This window comes from Brachycentrus maculatus, unplaced genomic scaffold (assembly GCF_059751285.1).
Source record: "Brachycentrus maculatus isolate JH-2025_06_01 unplaced genomic scaffold, ASM5975128v1 h1tg000039l, whole genome shotgun sequence".
In the NCBI taxonomy this organism is placed as follows: Eukaryota; Metazoa; Arthropoda; class Insecta; order Trichoptera; family Brachycentridae; genus Brachycentrus; species Brachycentrus maculatus.
Genome location: NW_028280793.1, coordinates 1187358 through 1206502, shown reverse-complemented (window position 1 = coordinate 1206502; position 19145 = coordinate 1187358). Strand labels below are relative to the sequence as shown.

At 31.4% G+C, this 19145-nt stretch overlaps 2 protein-coding genes across 2 annotated transcripts in view; one reads left to right on the top strand and one right to left on the bottom strand.

Annotated features, from left to right (window-relative positions):
- Positions 1-95: 95 nt before the first annotated feature.
- On the bottom strand, positions 96-9770 carry tank (EI24 domain-containing protein tank). The gene is made up of 7 exons (XM_088277129.1): positions 9622-9770; positions 9275-9441; positions 8301-8556; positions 7108-7227; positions 6798-7021; positions 5322-5396; positions 96-4409 (listed from the first exon to the last, which is right to left on the bottom strand). Exons 1-7 carry the CDS (start codon positions 9634-9636, stop codon positions 4307-4309), a joined length of 960 nt encoding a protein of 319 aa, XP_088133255.1. The 5' UTR covers positions 9637-9770; the 3' UTR covers positions 96-4306.
- A 4410-nt stretch (positions 9771-14180) lies between these two features.
- The window catches only part of LOC148312476 (ATP-binding cassette sub-family G member 1), a 51381-nt gene continuing 46416 nt past the window's right edge, over positions 14181-19145 (top strand). Inside the window, exon 1 of the mRNA XM_088277128.1 lies at positions 14181-14584. The gene's annotated coding sequence lies outside the window, so the exon portion shown is untranslated. The remainder of the gene's footprint in view (positions 14585-19145) is intronic.

The following is a 19145-nucleotide window of genomic DNA, read 5'->3' as shown; positions in this document are numbered from 1 at the left end:
CCACTTTTATTCCAAGAGGTGGATTACAGAAGTGATTAATATGTATAATTGATAAACATGATATAAATTACCAGGGTTATTAAATAATCAACAAATTTTAATAATGATGTACAACCGTTTTATTGCTTTGCAAATAACCAAGCCAGGGTACAAAATGATAAAAACAATGAAAATATTTACACAGCTATCCAAAATATTAGATTTAATATATATGTACAAAAATATTCATGCATATCATTCAAAAACACAAGTAAAATTTATCGACAAAGTATTTTTTGATAAGACAAAAAAATTGCAGTAAACATGATTTGCTCCTAAAAAGCATAATGTCATAGGGCTATCAAATGCAAGCACAAGAATGATCATATAATCAGTCTTTCCATTTGAAATGTACCACTTTTTGTTGTTACAATGTCTTTAAATATATGTATTTACCAGTGGCAGACCTTCCCTAGAAGCCCAAAAGCCCGGCTTGCCTAACAACTCCACATTATGGAGTTGTTATTATGGATTCCGATGACTATTATTAAGCACTATGCATGCCATTTTATGGTGATGGTACTTATTGGTGATGGTCGATATCTGAGGAAGATATTTTATTATAGTGAACGTTTTATTTATTTCAAGGTGATGGCTATCCCTTACAAAAGTTACAAGGATGCATATTTTTACAATGATTACAATACATTGTTTATATTTATAGCACTTTCTGGGTGCTTACTATACTGGGAATGATATGAGGTGAAGAAATTATAGGTACATCATGTATTTACATTACATTCACGAATGTGAAAAATAATGGGCTTGCCTTACTGGTAAACCCTAGGCACGCCACTGGTATTTACGTACATATGCTTAAGCACTTCATTGTTACATGAAAAGTTTGGGTATATTACGCTAAACATTTATATTTTTTCTATGAGAAAATGCCAATAAAATATGGTAATTTTAATGTTCACAGCTTCGAAAACAGTACAGTATACTCCCTGATTTTCCAGGATGGATGGTGAAAAAAAACTGGTATAATCAATTTCCCCGTCAATCCGAAAACCTCTCTCTTTTTTACCATCTCCTTATAAGCACTTGTAAGAGCGCAGAGCATTGCGCAAACACTGTGATCAGTCTTATACTTCAGGCTAGTCTAGGGAATATACTGTTATATTAACTATCAAATTACTTTTAAAAAAATGATAATGCTTGGCTTATCTCTTTCTTTTACTGTCTGGAAGAATACAATAAAGTCAATAAATAAATAAAAAAATTATGTGATATTATGATGACTTGTAAAAGCATTGATTTGTTTACTGTCTATTGGTAGCATTTGATACGGCCAAATCAACATGATTTTTAAAAAAAGTAATTGAACCTTAAATTTGCACTAAAGTGCCAATCCATTATAGAAAACTCGGTTTTGATAAATTAAGGCATTATATGTAAATATATTTAATACAACATACACATTATTGAAGATGTATTTTAAATAAGATAACATTATATGTACACACTTTTCTGAAACAATCGTCTTAATATGTAAAACCATGCTTTATTCATAGATGCTATCGAAAATATTTAAGTACATGTTCTAAAAGTATAAACTGTATTTTACTATTTGAGTACAAATAAGACAATATTACCCATAAGCTTTCTGTAGGTGTGACGTATTCACTTTCACTAACTATAAAATTATAGTAGAAGTATTGGTAGTATATTAATACTCAAAAATATTTCACAGACGAATAAAACTATATCCGAGTAAGTTTTATATTTTTTTTATTCTGCCGGGAGAATCTTCCATCTGATAACGATGACGGTATTCCCTTGAAGCTCACATTGCAGCAAACATTGATGACAACAATGCTAAAGATGCCCCTGATGCTGAAGCAGAAGAGAATCCTCAATCTGATAATGATGACAGCATTGCCTTAAAGATGGTCTGGTTGCTGTAAATGGTGATAACACCAATGCTTCAGATGCCCCCGGTGAGTAAGCTCCTGAAGCTGATGCTAAAGAGGATCTTCAATCTGATAGCTTTGCCTTGAAGATGTTCACGTGAATGGTGATGACACCAATGCTGAATCCACCCCTGATACTGGTGCGGAAGCTCCAGAAACTTGTTCAGTCTTCAATTTGAATGATGTCTTAAAAATGCTTTGCCTCAAAAATAATCATGTTTCAATTGTGAAGTCGGTATTACAAATAACTATACAAAAATAACAATAACTTTTGCAAAGAAGTTTTCAGATTCCATTGCAAGTCGTAATTATTATCTACTGCATTTTGGATGGGTGTTTTTTACGCCTGCGGACTGCTGGCGACAGGATTTGATAATAATATTCATATATGTAGTTAAGACCTCAACAAAGAGATTGGTACAAAATCTTCATATAAAAACATTCAGTATGTAATTCCTTCTTCTCTGACTTTAACATGAGGCCAGCGTAGAAGGTAAAAATGCCCTTCCCGTCCTTAAGCATCAATCGACCAAACGGGTAGAAACACCTTTCCCGTCCATAGTGTGTTAACAAGAAAAAAAAACATTTAACAGCTCTTGTATTCTAAGCGCAAACGTAACATTATACTCCATTGGGACTAATTTTGTTGCACAATATGGTAACTTAACAAAGATAATTGTTATTTACTACAGTTCTTTCACAATCACTTTAAACTCTAATGTAATGTATTTGCTGTATAAAATAACCCTAAAGAATAAGGCTTAAAACCAATTCTTTTATTTATAAAAATTTAAGTCAGCTTATGAAGGCATCATTTAATTACAATTATAAAATCCTTCCGGATTGCGCTCTAAATTCTAAAAAATGTACTTGGTACATTTAAAGACTTAGATATTCAAAGTAATATATGTACAAAACTATTTACACGCGTTCATTCAATGCCTAATTAATTTTCGTGGACTTTCCTGTCCGTAAAATTATATGTAACACAAATCAGTCAATTCAAGGCTATGCAATTTACATTTTACACACACATATATAATTGTGTACATCTCTATACACTAAATTGAGAGCTTGTTATGACTTTATATCCTTAAGAATTAATCGTTTACCTAGCACAACCGTACAGAAACCTCAATTCGATGTTTTTGCATGTAAAATAATTACATATATATTCGGTTTACAAAATTGTCCAAATAATAAGCTGGGGATAATTTGTCACCTCAATGCAGATCTATCCCTGTAAAACTTTCAAATTTGAGTTCTTTCCATCGTTAAGTATGAATTTCTTTAAAATATTTACATTCATAATGTTTGAATAGAGCTTTCTGCATAACAGAAAAGAACATAATATGTTAGTTGAAGCAAAATTGACTTGTATGTGACAGCGGATAGTTCTGCATTTGGTGGCGAATTTTAAAGAATATTACACAATAAAATTTCAATTCGCTTTATGCTTGACTAAGAAATTGTGATATTCATGCCGGTGATTTTTTTTGTAAAATTTTAACAATCAATTTACAAAAGACGCATTCACCTTCAAAAGAAATGAGGCCAAGTATGCTCGAGTTTTTGCGCTAAGTCTTTTTTACAAAAATATTGCATTTTGTTCATATAGCCTACTTTAATTACTAGTTTAACATGCGAGCCCGTAAACATTACCTTAAATTCACTCAAGAATTACATAAACATGATGACATCGAGTGACTAGCTGTATATAGGACATTTGAAAAAATAGTGTCGATTTAAAACATATTTATAAGTGGCTGCCGCTATCTAAAACATCTAATGTGAAAAGAGAAAAAAAAAACACATTAAAAAATAGTAATAAGAATGGTTACCAATTTAACATATACATTTGGCAAAAAATATATTTTAAAAAATGGGTACTTTTTTACCAAAACAATATAAATTTGGTAACACTAAAGGACAAGAAAAAAAACAAAAATCTATGGAACTAACTCAAAAATTTACAGAAATAAATATCTTCGGAATTAATTGCTATTTTATATAGACAGTTATGATAAGATCTGATAAAAATTTGTGCAATGCAAAGAATATATTAAAAAAATGTAGTCACGGATTAAAATAGAAAAAAACTAAAACATTATTTTTTTAATGTTAGAAGCTTCTGTTAATGGTAACATAAATATTACCAAATATCTAAATTGTGTTAGTTGTTAAGTCAAACGAAACTGTTTAAAAGGTCTGTTATTAAGTGTTAGATGAAATTTATAGTAACTTTTGTGAATGTCATAGTTTCAAAACTTGTGGGAATGGATAAAATCATGTAAATAAAACAATTTGTAAATAACCTATCATACAAAATTAACAAAACTGGTGATGGAACGAAATCATCTCTGGATCTTCTGAGGAGTCGGTTGCCCGCCGATGGTGCGATGGAATATTCCATTGGAAATTGCAATAACAGGGGAGAACAACTTTAGGGGAAAATCGCTGAAAAAAAATAAAGTTTATTAATACAGAAAATCGGTATGAATTATTAACAAATATTTTTGACATCTCAACATTGATAAAGAATAATTTTCAATTTTATTCAACAATAAAAAAATATATATATACATAACAAACAATATTCAAGGTGTACATGTTAAAAGTAAGCAAGAAGACTTAAAGGTGTAGAAGAATCCCGCTTCGGAAAACTTTTTCGGACGCATGGAACAGATCAACATCCAATGTGCTATTGTTGAACATAGCGGTAGCTCTTCCTACAGGCACAACCGTTGGTAGGTTGGTCCTGCATATAGGAATGTGAAACAATTTATGCCGACGCTGTCTTAGGTAACTATCGGGAGCATACAGACCAATGCTCCGGATAGTTTCAGGATTATTGATCATCCCGCGTAACAATCGATAAAAATGCGTAATCAAATAAACATTCTTTCTAGTCTCTACACTATTGTAGCCAAACATACCCTGGAGAAACTCGGTCGGGTAGAGTCAAGGATAATAGCCGTACTCTCTCATGTAGAGATAGAAGTATTCCAAATACACTCAAAATGTTGTGTGTGAGTGTGTGTGCGTGCGTGCGTGCGTGCGTGCGTGTGTGTGTATAAAGCAGTATTATACTTCTTATTGATGCCTTTACAACTCTCACAAGCGTGGGAGAGTATGGCTAAACCATTATGACAAGATCATAAAACACATCCTCATCCACATGTACCATGTCATATCAATATGTATCAAACTGTTGGTATTCCGAGTATCTACATTTTTTGAGGTAAGGGCCATCTGTGTATTAATTGCCAAAATTATTTGCCTGCATTGTGCACATATGTATTTACATTTATATGACTGTTTGTATGGAAATGTTATAATATAAATAAATAAATATACAAAAAGAATTACCAAGCTCCAACAACTGGGTTTGCTTCATTGCCACTCAATATGAAAAGTGGAAACAGGATAGAGAATACGCAGCCGCTGCAATAAAGAAGATTGCCATTATTATAATTGTGTTTACATTTTTCCCAGAAAATTTTCATTACTTCGTATTGGATAACCTAATAAAACAGGCAGGAATCCAACTCCCCATCCAAGTATCCACCCTTCTTTCTGAACCTAATTCTAGAATTACGGTCATAATTTCTAAAATGATAAAGCTAAACGCATTCAAACTATGAAATTTTGTATTAATTGTTGTTATTATTTTCTATTATTATTTTGATTGTAAGTAAAAACTTGACAGTGGTAGAAACATCCTTTTACTGGGTGACTGCCAAATAAAAATATATAAAAAAACCTTATAATAATAATAAATATGGTTAATTTATATAGCCCATTTTGTTGAGAAATCACCTCAAGGATGCTTTACAATTTGAATATTTTAAATTTTGCAGTTTCCATTCTTATAATTTGATATTTACATAAAGATAGTTATGGAATGCAATCAATATCTATGGGTAAAAGTAAAAATTAAAATTTAGATATAATCCGGTTAATATGGGTATAAGATCCGGAAAAAGTGGGTCTTGAGTTTAGATCGAAACTCAGGAGAAAGTTGTTCCTGCAACAGTGAAGGCTCTATCACCAGAATTTGTATTAGGACAATGTTTGGGTTCCGATAGTCTGCCGATAGCTGATGTGCTTGCTGATCGAAGGGTTGGTTGACTATCTCAGGATAACAGAGATTTAAGATTTACGCTGGTCCAGCAAAGCTTGAAAGATATTCTTTCTGGACGCACAACCGTGAAATATTTGGGGTCATCAAATAAGGTGAGGGTATTGATGTATGAATACCACGCTCTTTGTACTCATCAGAAGGTTGCTTAGCAAAGTCGTACTTACTCGCTTAAAGCACACTGTTTATTAATATAAATTATGAACACAATTAAAAGTTAAGGAATCTAAAACTATTTATCGTAACTGCAGACAGTTGGTAGAATTCCATATTGAATTGTTGGGTAATATATCTTAAATTAAACAAGGTTTATTGGATTTGAATTCTACATTTATTTATGTATATGTTAATATATGTCACGTATTAACATATTCATAAATAAATGTAGAATTTAAATCCAATAAACCTTGTAAATTTTGGATATATTACCCAACAATCAAAAACAAGTATAAAAAAATTAAAGTCACTGAATTAGTTAACAATAGTTAAATTTGCGTGAAGGTCTTGGCTCTGGATGCAGTTGGTCAAATGGGCAGGTGAAAAAGAGAGCGATTGCAAGTGTGTAAGGGCTTTTATAGCCTCCGCTACGTCACTCTCACGTCTGCTGTCCGTTTAAGGACCTACCTGAGTAACCACAAACCAGTGAAGTTCTCTTCGGTGTTCTAAGATGTGTAAAAATTTACTAATAATTTAAAATTACCTACCTTACAATATAAGAGCTCGCTAGCTGAGTTAAAATAGTGAGAGGCAATCCAAATCCTAAAAAGTACGCCCAGTTATTTTCAATAAAAGTCAGTCTCTTGTGTAGCTCCCATCCCATGTTGAACCATTTGTACTCGAAAGAGTACAAAGAATAGAGTAAGCATATATGGATCAGGCATAGGAACTCTCCAAAAAATGGAATGGGCAGCATATTCACCAACATGCTCTGAAAAGAATAAAAGATGCATTTTTAATCTAGAAATTTCAAGTATTTTTTGCGAGGTAAAAATTTTATTAAAATTTTTAACATACTTGTACTAAGAATAGGGCTTGTACTAGGACGCTAAACAGGGTATCTGCGACAAGTTTGCTGACACTAGAAAAGAACTGCGGTCTACCTCGACTATATCTATATGCTGAATCCGCAATATCCTAAAAAATAAACACAGTAATTAAAAAAAAAAAATTAAAAAACACCATTATAAAACAATATTGAACATTGTCCATTGCCAATCTTATAGAAACTGAATGAAACGACTATCTGACAAAACATTAAAGTAACTGAAATTATTCTGATTTCAACACAAAGTAAATTAACCTGTCCGGGAGTATGGATATCAATGAACGGCCGCGCTTTTAACTAAAACCCGGTGATATTTATTTCTAAAATGGCACGTGTATACTCAGACCTCACTTTGCGTCGTTTCACTTTGCGTTTTTTAGAAGTTGCGTCGTTATCGAATTAAGACTCATTTTCGCTATCTTTGATGTATATTTCCAATGGAAAATAGCAATTCACTTTGCGTTGTTTCAATTTGCGTCGCGATATTTTGGAATGTATCTACGACGCAAAGTGAGGTCTTAGTGTACTGTCATCTGTGTTTGTATTTAAACACTAAAACCACACTTCAAATAATTTTTTGTTTTACTTATGACATTTTACTTAAAACAAAGTACGTGTGATGTCATTGTAATGATGACAAAAAAGAAAAAGAAAATAAAAACACCCCAGATACAGTTTGTCCGCGGAAACCTACTCCTGGACAGGCTAAATAATATTTTATGAATAATGTAATTTCGCTCTTTTTTGTAAATATGTATACAAATAATGTAAATGAATTAAACTTTAGCACTTTAGTGGCGCTGCTATGGCAGCAAAAAAATTATGTCTTATATCTTAATCATTTTACTCTTTCGATATAATTGAACAAGAATCATACTAGTACAATTACATAGTACATACATAATAAGTTACAGAATTTGATTTATGCACATACAAAAAAATATATATTGTTAAGTATTAAACACATTTCTAATATAAATTACAATACACTGCATTATGAAGGCACGTAATTAATTTACTTTAAAATATCCTATGACAAGTGCTGTTTGTTATATTGGCCTCTAGCCAAAAACTATGTATCATCAATGGCTGCAGAAAAAATTGGCAATGCCCTTAGGACATGTATAATATTATATTAATATATTCATAAAACAGGACATACCTGAAACCATAAACTATTGACAACTTTACTTAGGAGAAACAGTGGCAGGACCCAGATCATCCCGAATGTGAGAGACAAGAAGGGCTGGACCCACGACCAAATGAAATGGCCTATTCCGGGATTGTGCCCAAAGATAATTGTCAGTAAATACCTCAAGAAGGGCAGAAGACCCAACTCAAACACGAGAATGCTGAGCCAAAATACTCCGCCATTCAGGGCACAACATTGCAAAGTTCTCTTTAGAACTTTTGATTCCCTGAAAATAATGTTATAGTTAACAAATCGTTTGCAGGAAACGCTTTAAAGCGTCTTTTACATACTGTTAGTAGAGACCAGGAGACGCTTATAAGCGTTCTATTTGCATACTGTTAGTAGAGACCAGGATAAGCTATAAGCGTTCTATTTGCTTTCATTTGGTAGAGCGCGAGAGATGCCAAAAAACACTGTACAGATGGGAATTGGGTTTGCGATTACTTGTGAATAGTATACTGAGGGTCGGGCGGCAGACTGACAGAGTATAATTAGGGTCGGGGTTGATGAAAAAACCGCCCGACAACAATGTGTTAAAAAAAACTAAAGATGTGTCGGGTTGTGGTTCCGTGGTAAGTGAAGCGGACTTTTGAGTCAGAGTTTCTCGGTTCGAATCCACTCTACCACAATTTGATACGTATTTCTAATAATGAGCCGCTTAGGCTCACATAAATAGTATGAAATTGAAATATTTGTGTAAATAATAAAAACACCAATATTTCTCTTTTTAAATAATAAATAAAATGACAAATAAAAAATATAATTACAATATAGTCAGCCTCCAGACAGCAACAACGATACAACGGTTCAATATAAATATATCAACATTGCTATGAACTATGAAGTGAGCATCAAATAAACAAATGAAATTGTTTACCTTTTAAATATTTCTAGAATTTTTTTCTAACAAACTTAAGTAATACAAATGTCGATAATGAACTTACTCCCGTTTTTTTGTAGGATCTTGTTTAGTTTTATTTGGACTATTGGTGTCTTTCATAGGAGAAAATCTTCCAACAGATCGCTCATTCATTTGCTTATCTAGATAAAATAAGACTAAAGTACCCCGCACACTGTCCACGACACCCTTTAATATGGCGTGGGATATGTTCTGGAAATAAAATACAAAATTGAAAATATAAACAATGTCGTTAAGGCAATAACTGGTCTAAAAGACCATATCGTTTGAGAATGACAGAAGAAATAAAAAATGCGAATATGGCGTAGTATTGGACAAGTTAAAATATTTATTAAGCACACAATATAAAACAAATCAATTTCAATAAAATACCTTTATTGAATCCATAATTTATAAAAGTATATATATTTTTCTGCGCATTTAAATCGTCGGTAACATAGTTTATTATGTTAACTATTTATAAAAAATGACACATGACAGTTGCAAAACGGCAGTTGGTATTTGCTATTAGGGTTTACTGTGTACAAAATACATTGTAAATAATCTCCAATTCGATTAAAATCTGGGGTCAATTGTACATATTATCCTGCAGCGTTTGTTGTAATTTTTTGTTTTTATTTTTAGCATTTCCCCCGAGTAAAAAAAACACACTTATTTCCAGAGGTTTGATATCCATCCAAGTGGTACAGAGGGTACAGTATTAAATCGAATTAGAGCGGGGTGATCAGTCCTGCGCTCTAGATTCATGGAGAAAAGACTGGAATATATTCAGTGGGATGCAGATATTATTGATTTGGTGATCAATTTGACACCACGTCGATCCAACGCGACACTATTCACCGCTAGGTGCGGATAGGGTAAAAAATATTACATGTGGATTAGAGGTGTGACTTATGGGTAACGGTTATTTTTCGGTTACCTGTTGGGATGGTAAACATTACTTTTTCTCGACTAATATTTATTTTTTTTATATGTAAAATAATATAATATATTACTTGAAACATAAAATTTGTAGACTGGTTAGCGCGATAGCTTAAAATGATCGAATTTAAAATCTTCTTTTGTAGAAGTTGTTATATTATTTCGTTTTATTTTATTTATTTATTCGATCGCCCGGTCTAATAATATAAGATAATTGGTACTTATTTCATACGAGACAAACGTTACTCATTCTTGTGGACTTGTTAGCGTGATAGCTCTAAATTATCGAATAAAAAAAAACTTAATGGAAGTCATTCAAAGTTTTCGGTTTTTTAATTCGATCGCCCAGTTTCATAATGTTAGATAATTGGTACTAAATTTATGCAAGAGTAATGTTACTCATTTTTTGTGCTATTAATCATGGCGATGCGATGTAAAGTCGACCTCAGATGAATCCACGCTCAAAGTCTCAAGGAACATGTGTGCTCTAAAACTGATAAGCGACTAGGTACCAACGCACTTTTCATCGAATCATCAAATCCTTGTCACATTTTACCAGCTGCATTTGAGCGATAGCAATTATTTTGCTTCAAATTTATGACTAACAAACTAATTGCTTATCGCGCTCATTTCACAACACAAAATGATAATGGCGACGAGTATACAGCGTATTAACACTTGCTTTTAAAATTTGACCTTGTAACAAATCCATACAACAATAAAAAAAAAATAGATTAGGTCGTTCTTCGCCCTCTTTATCCTTACCTAATCCATTAAACACCATATTCTTTGATGAATTATCGGCCCTCAACAATAAAATATACAGCGAACGCAGATTTTAACTAGATGAGGGTGTGATACAAGGAATGAGTACCTACCGTCAGAATATGTATTTTATTATATGTATTTGTCATTTTTTATAGCTGTAAATGTTTAATGTGTTAAGAAAATTAAATAATATTTTTATCATTAGTCAGGAAACGAAAAAGGGTGTATTCTTTTTCTTCTTACCCTTCTCCGCACCCAATGGTGCATACGGCACTGCATCGTATTGACGCAGTGTTTTATAGATCGTCACTTAAATGAAGGCAAGGTGATCGCTCCTGCGCTTCAGGGACTAGTCCATAGAAATATTAAATCAATATTTAAGATATTTATTTTCACCCCCCCCCCCCTAGGAATCAAACCCGAGATCTCCAGCACGGTAGCTAAATGATCTAACCATTACACCACGGAGGCAGACAAATGTTTATTATTACAAGTAAATATTTTCTTAATTTTACCGCACCCAATAGTGCATAGGGCACTGCATTATATCTACGCGGTATTATCTTGATCGTTAATTGAATGAAGGTAAGATGATCAGTCCTGCGCTTCTTATACCATTCCAGGGTGATATCAAATACAAATATATTGTTGGAAGGGACAAGGTAGAAAGTGAATTAATTAAAGTCCAGTTGTAATTATTTTATTGTAAAACCTTTATTCTGTTGATTGTTATTGTATCTGTTGTATGTAATGTATATAATCTAGTAATTAAAAAAAAATATTAATAAAAAAATTGTATTAATATGTAAGTATTTCGGCTCAACGTAGGCCGTAAAGAACCGTAATACATATAGTAAAAAAATGTTTGTATCTATGAAAAAAATAATTAAAATAAAATAAATAAATAAATGTATGAGAGCAATAACCACCCATATTTATTTCGACCCCCCAAGGAATCGAACTTGGGACCAACAGAAAGGTAGCAAAACGCAGTTACCACCACACTTCAGAGACTATCTCACTGTTATCAAGATAATAATGAGAGTTTAAATTCTTTTTAACCTTAAGATCTAATTTTAGCCCACATATTTCAAAGTGGACAGGTCTTGTCCATATTTTATGTTTTTCTTATAGAATTTCCCAATATACGCGGTCGTCCCTCAGCTAAATGCAGCTAGAACTACGCTAAATATACATTTTCCATTTCCTCGAGACAGCTTATAATGGTTGAACTACTTCAATCTGCAGTCTATGGAAATAGATTTTAATTATATCTGCTCGTATTTACAAATCTAATTACTATTATACCAATAATAAAAGAGTTTTTTCATTCAGTTTTTCATTATTTCAAATCACATTACGTCATCTTTGTATATAATATTCCCGATGAGTAATTTCCATTTCTCATTTTGGGACATGGGATTAAGGTTAACAAGACGTATGGAAGCGAAACATGGAACTGGCAAAGGAAGGATGAAAGCAGAGTGAAAGCTGTTGAAATGCGCTCCCTCAGATGAATGTGTGGAAAATCATTGTATGACAGAATTAAAAACGAAGAAATATGAAAAGAATGTAAGGCTGAACAATGAATAATTGAAAAGGTTAGGATTATTATTTACGGTGGTATGGACATGTGGAGCGAATGGATAACGAGAGAATAAAAATATATGTGGCGAATGTGAGCGGGAAAACAGAACGAGGATGACCGAAAAAGACTTGGCACGATCAGATCAATCAGAACCTAAAATCCGGTGGTGTCAAAGTCTGCGAATCGGAGATTAGACTAGATGTATGGATGTGAAAGAGGCGAGGAGTGTATGTCAGGATAGAAGAGTGTGGCGTTCCATCCTTTCTGCCCACCCCTGCGGGGAAACGGCGTGGTGGTAGTTGTAAGAGTGGTAGTAGACTGACACACAAATAATTAAGTTAAAAAATTAAACATAACTAACACAGGGCAAAAAAAATATTTAAACAATAAACGGGTATAGTAAATGGGCATATAAAAAACATAAGGCTTAAGCATGTTTAAAAGATACAAATGAGAAAATATAACTAATCACTAACATAAATATTCTTTCCAAAAAGTATTTTTTCAATTAATTTATTTTGGAACCCTGATTGGTGTCTATTTTTAGTTGATATTTTTTTATTTATTTTAAATACGTAATCGGCATTTATGTATGAGTATATACTTAACAGTTCCCGGTCGGATCGCCAGGATAACTGACACCTTAGCGCTTCCCACAAATAGAACAAACTCTTAACAAAGTTCCTATAATTATCGTTCATTAAAATTGGTCAACGATGAATTTGGGAATGTTCTACTCGAAATTATCAGCACTGAGATCGCTTACATTGTGAGTCGACATTCATAACGTGGTATGTCCCTATTGTCATATAATTTGTCTTAGACTTGAGATTTGATCTTTCCCTTTTCCCCTTTTCGTCTCTCCCGTCCTTCTTCCATATATTTTCACTAACTTGCAAATGTAACTGGAATGGTACAAATATCTGCTTTGTGTTACTTGTTAATGTTAAAGAATTTATGTAACTGTTGAAATTCCAAATAAAAAAATAAAAAAATACATAAATAAACTTATGAGTTACACAACATTTTGAGTGTGTCCAAATACTTGTTCACAAAATCTGGATTATCTCCAATTACAGGAGTTATTTTCATATTATTGTTGACATCTCATCAAAGATGAAGAAGAATATGGAATACTAGGTATTTACGGTGCTGACGACGACGGGGAGCTGATTTAAGTGATCACTTTACACACGTGTAACATTCACTGATTCTACCCATTATTGACAACCACACTACTCAAATTCTTGGAAGTTCTATATATTACAAATGAACCAATTTAGAAACCTTATTCTTTAATCACTAGAACTTCACTAGAGACATCTATTGGTGAGATGAAAAGAAGCTTTTTATTGAGCAGAAACTCTTTTATTTGTATGTGAGGTCCGAATCCTGGATTATAAAAAAAATAATGTTAGGTATATTGCATACATCTAGGCGCGCGAAACGATTTAAAATACATAAGTATGTAACACATACATACCTGCCTACACGATCAGGTATTTTTTTCATTGATCAAGAAAATGCATCGAGAAAATGGTGCTAGAAAACTGGAAGTGAATAATTTTTCCCGATCAAGCCGAGAAACGCACTTCGGTCGGTGACTTCGCCTGTCGAGGCGGTATAAAGAAAAGCGGTTTACGCTCCGGCAGACCATTTCGTCCAGTGAATTCGCGTCGAACGGACCGTGGACGCCTCAGCACAGCTCGACCGACTGGCCCATCGACGCGGGAAATATCTTTCTAAAAAAAACAACAAGTAAATGAGTGATGTGTTCATATTTACGACTAATTATAGCGGCGGCAATTAACAGTTAAAAGTCCTCATCACCATTTTAATTTCGTTTTTATCCATTGCTGTCATTAATTTTATCATATTGCTGGGTTTTGCGTAAATAGAGCATGTAAAACGAGTGTGATCAAAATAAGTATATACATTTTTCTGATTAATATACTAAATAAAGTGACTTTAATTTTTATTTTGGTGTTGCGAGAATTCAAAATAATTTAAGACGTGTTTGTTTTGTTCGAGTGAGTTTCACGTTCTCAGTTACCATAGGTAATACAAAGTTTTTTCTATTCTTTGTTTTATTAATATTTTTATTTAATACATGTAGTGATACAGCATTTTGAGTGTGTCCAAATACTTGTTCACAAAATCTGGATTATCTCCAATTACAGGAGTTATTTTCATATTATTTTTGACATCTCATCAAACATGAAAAAATATGGAAGTCTGGGCATTTACGGGGCTGACGACCGTCATAGGCTGGTTTAAGTGATCACTTTACACACGTGTAATATTCACCAATTCTACCCATTATTGACAACCACACTACTCAAATTCTTGGAAGTTCTGTATATATTAGCCAATTTAGAAACCTTGTTCTTGAATCACTAGAACTTCACAAGAGACATCTATTGGTGAGATGTAAAGAAGCTTTTACGTGTGTAAAGTGATTACTTAAACCAGCCTATGACGGTCGTCAGCCCCGTAAATGCCCAGACTCCTATATTCTTCTTCATCTTTGATGAGATGTCAAAAATAATATGTAGTGATAAGTTAAAATGTCTAGTATATGAATTAAATTATCATTTAATTAATTTATTACACATTTCTAATCATAACATATCTTATACTAGTTACGCTGCGCCTCTCCAAATAAGATACTCTTATGCTTGGAGAGGGACTTGCACTCAATGTGTATTGTTTGAACTTAATGTGTGAAAAAAAGTATTTTTTCTTTGTATAATTTTTATTGGGTATTTTATTTCTCAAGGCATTGAAGTTTTTTGATAGATTTTTAATATCTTACATCTATAGGGAAGTTATTGAAATATTTAGTTCTCAAACATTTGTAGTTTTGTTAGAATTGTTTCGTATTGCATTTCGTTATTGTATCACTTTGGAAATTAAAAAGATGATTTTCCTAGATCTAAATATTTACTTAAATACTTTGAGAAGTTTAAACAGTTTTTACATTGACTTATAACTTTAAAAATAACAATTTTGTTGGATAAGTTTTCTTTATTACATGTTTTTATTAATATTACTCTTAATTTGTCTATAAAACTATTAATTGTTGAATCATAACATTTATTTCATTTACTTCGTAAAACATTATATTTACCTTTAAAGTAATATTTTTGCACAGTATTTTTATTTCATAATTGGTTTCTATTAAAACGTTAATTTAATTTTATACACCAAACTCCTCATTTTTATGATAGATACGTTCTACGCGATACCGTTTAAACAACGTGTAAAAATATACTAAAATAATATAAAAATATGGTGGAAAGTTTCCTTGTATAAAAATAAATTCGGGATATAAAAAAATAAAAATCATTTTTCAAATTTAAAAAATCAAAGGTATCAAAAATATTCACCTAGCCCCTTCCTAGTACCGAGTAGTTAATACACAATTATGTCGGAAATCCCAAATAACTGTTTTGTATCGTTAAATATATTTCATCTTTTTTTCCTCCACGTTATTCAGAAATCATGTAAAAAACGTAAAAAATGGAGAACAGAACGCCACACCAATTTGTGTTTGCAAACAATCTTCGCTTCTTCCATTTGACCACTTTCAAGTGTTTGAAATACTTGATCATGTCAAATTTTCCTCGGTCTTCCTCTGCTTGTATTACCGACCACATTCGCCTCTTGAATTTGTTATACTGTTCATTCTTCGCGTATTTGTTTCACATGCCCAAGCCATCTCAACACACCTTTCTCAATTACTATCTAGTTATAATGTAGTTAAAAATTTACTACTACTACTACCATCATGCCATTTCATTGGAGGGATAGGCAGAAAGGATGGAACGCCACACTCTTCTGTCGTGACATACACTCCTATCTTCCTTCACATCCTAGATGTATGGATGAAGGCAAGTTGATCGGTCTGCAGTATGACTATACATGCCCTCTGATTACGCAGACTTTTGACACCACCAGATTTTAGGTTCTGATTGATCTGGTCTTGCTAAGTCTTTTTGGCTTATACTTTTTTCTATTCTATCTTCACACATTCGATTCACCCGACCATCCTAATGAACATATTTACATATATATATATATATATATATATATATATATATATATATATATATATATATATATATATATATATATATATATATATATATATATATATATATATATATATATATATATATATATATATATATATATATATATATATATATACTACTACTACTACTACTACCATCACGCCGTTTCCCCGCAGGGGTAGACAGAGAGGATGGAACGCCACACTCTTCTGTCCTGACATACACTCCTAGCCTCCTTCACATCCATACATCTAGTCATACATGCCCTCCGATTACGCAGACTTTTGACACCGCCAGATTTTAGGTTCTGATTGATCTGATCGAGCCAAGTCTATATATATATATATATATATATATATATATATATATATATATATATATATATATATATATATATATATATATATATATATATATATATATATATATATATATATATATATATATATATATATATATATATATATATATATATATATATATATATATATATATATATATATATATATATATATATATATATATATATATATATATATATATATATATATATATATATATATATATATATATATATATATATATATATATATATATATATATATATATATATATATATATATATATATATATATATATATATATATATATATATATATATATATATATATATATATATATATATATATATATATATATATATATATATATATATATATTATAAAAATACCTCATACTATTATTTATTTTTATAATCATTAATTTAAATTGCTACGATCGACATTTCAACTCAACGGAGGTTAGATGTCAAAATAAAATATGGATTAAAGGCAAAATAAAGGAATGGGTAAATAAATGATCAAGAGTTAACTCCATGAAAATTGTAAAATAGTTTATGTTTTTTAAAAAATTCTCTCTTTTTTTAGTGTATATTAGGTTAAAATGGATGAAAACAATAACAAAATGTATGCAAAAAGAACTCTACCGACAAAACACGCAAGGTGACTTGGTGCAAAAAAAATACATGTTTATAATTGTGCTTTGATATAAATGTATGCGATTTATGTAATAAAAATGACTATTAACCTTGAACACATCAATAACAACATTTTCAACCTTTATAAACAGCAAAAAATATCCATCTCTCTCACTCCTTTCAACAACGTCATATTTCAAAAAACTAGATTTTTCAGGAGATCGTTTTTAAAGTTTAAATTATAATGAAATGTATTTAAAATAAATTTCAAGCCACTTATTGAACTTTTTATTGTGCAACAGATCTTTTTTGGTAAAACCTGAATGTTTTTTTCTTCATTTAAAAAAATATTTAGTATGTAAAAAAAAATTAAACAATACCTTTTCTTCAAAATGCAAAAACAACACTTTCGGCCGCTTATACGCTTATATGCCGCTTTTGCTGGGATATAGTGCATTTTTTTGGGCATTCCGAAAACATGCACTACTGAAAATTGACGATTTTTGATATATGACGTTGTTGAAAGGAGTGAGCGATCTGGCTTAAATCACAAGGTCAAATAGAATAGTTTTTAGGGACTACTGTTCATTTCTAGAACGACATCAAGCTACTGTATCAATATATATATATATATATATATATATATATATATATATATATATATATATATATATATATATATATATATATATATATATATATATATATATATATATATATATATATATATATATATATATATATATATATATATATATATATATATATATATATATATATATATATATATATATATATATATATATATATATATATATATATATATATATATATATATATATATATATATATATATATATATATATATATATATATATATATATATATATATATATATATATCAGTGGCGTGCCCAGGGCTTACCAGTAAGGCAAGCCCATTATTTTTCAGAATAAAATCTTCTTCTCCGTCTTATTCCTCATTGCTGAGGGTTGTGACCCTTGCAGAAGCAATGCATCTTCTCCAGTTATCCCTTGACTGCGCTGCACGTAGCGTATCAACCATTGAAGTGCCTGCTGCTGCCTTAATTTGATCGGTCCATCGTGTGGGGATCTTCATCACTCTCTCTTTCCCTCTAGGCTACCGATAACAACTAGTCGTTCCAGGCTATCCTCGTTACCACGCACAACGTGTTTAATGTGGAGAATCCGTCGGGTACAGATATTGGCCAGAGTCAAGCCATCCAAGCGTAGCCAGAATAAAATAGCGACTATGTAATTTTTTCCACATGAATTTTATTTGACCAGCAACCGGGTTTCGTCATAACTGACACCACCAGTCCGATGATGTCAGTTACGACGAAACCCGGTTGCTGGTCAAATAAAATTCAAGTGGAAAAAATTTCATAGTTGTTATTTTATTATATAAAATGCAGTTCAACCAAGGAAGTTGTTATTTTATTATATAAAATGCAGTTCAACCAAGGAATGTCAGGACAAAACTTTATTTAAAAAAACAATATAAAGATAAACAATGTATTGTAATGAGTGTAAAAAATGCAAAGATG

Excerpts from the sequence above, each read along its gene's own strand:
- tank (XM_088277129.1), bottom strand. Across the intron at positions 7,228-8,300 it reads TCAATAGTTTATGGTTTCAG|GATATTGCGGATTCAGCATA; the intron begins GTATGTCCTGTT and ends TTTATTTTTTAG. Across the intron at positions 7,022-7,107 it reads AAGCCCTATTCTTAGTACAA|AGCATGTTGGTGAATATGCT; the intron begins GTATGTTAAAAA and ends TATTCTTTTCAG.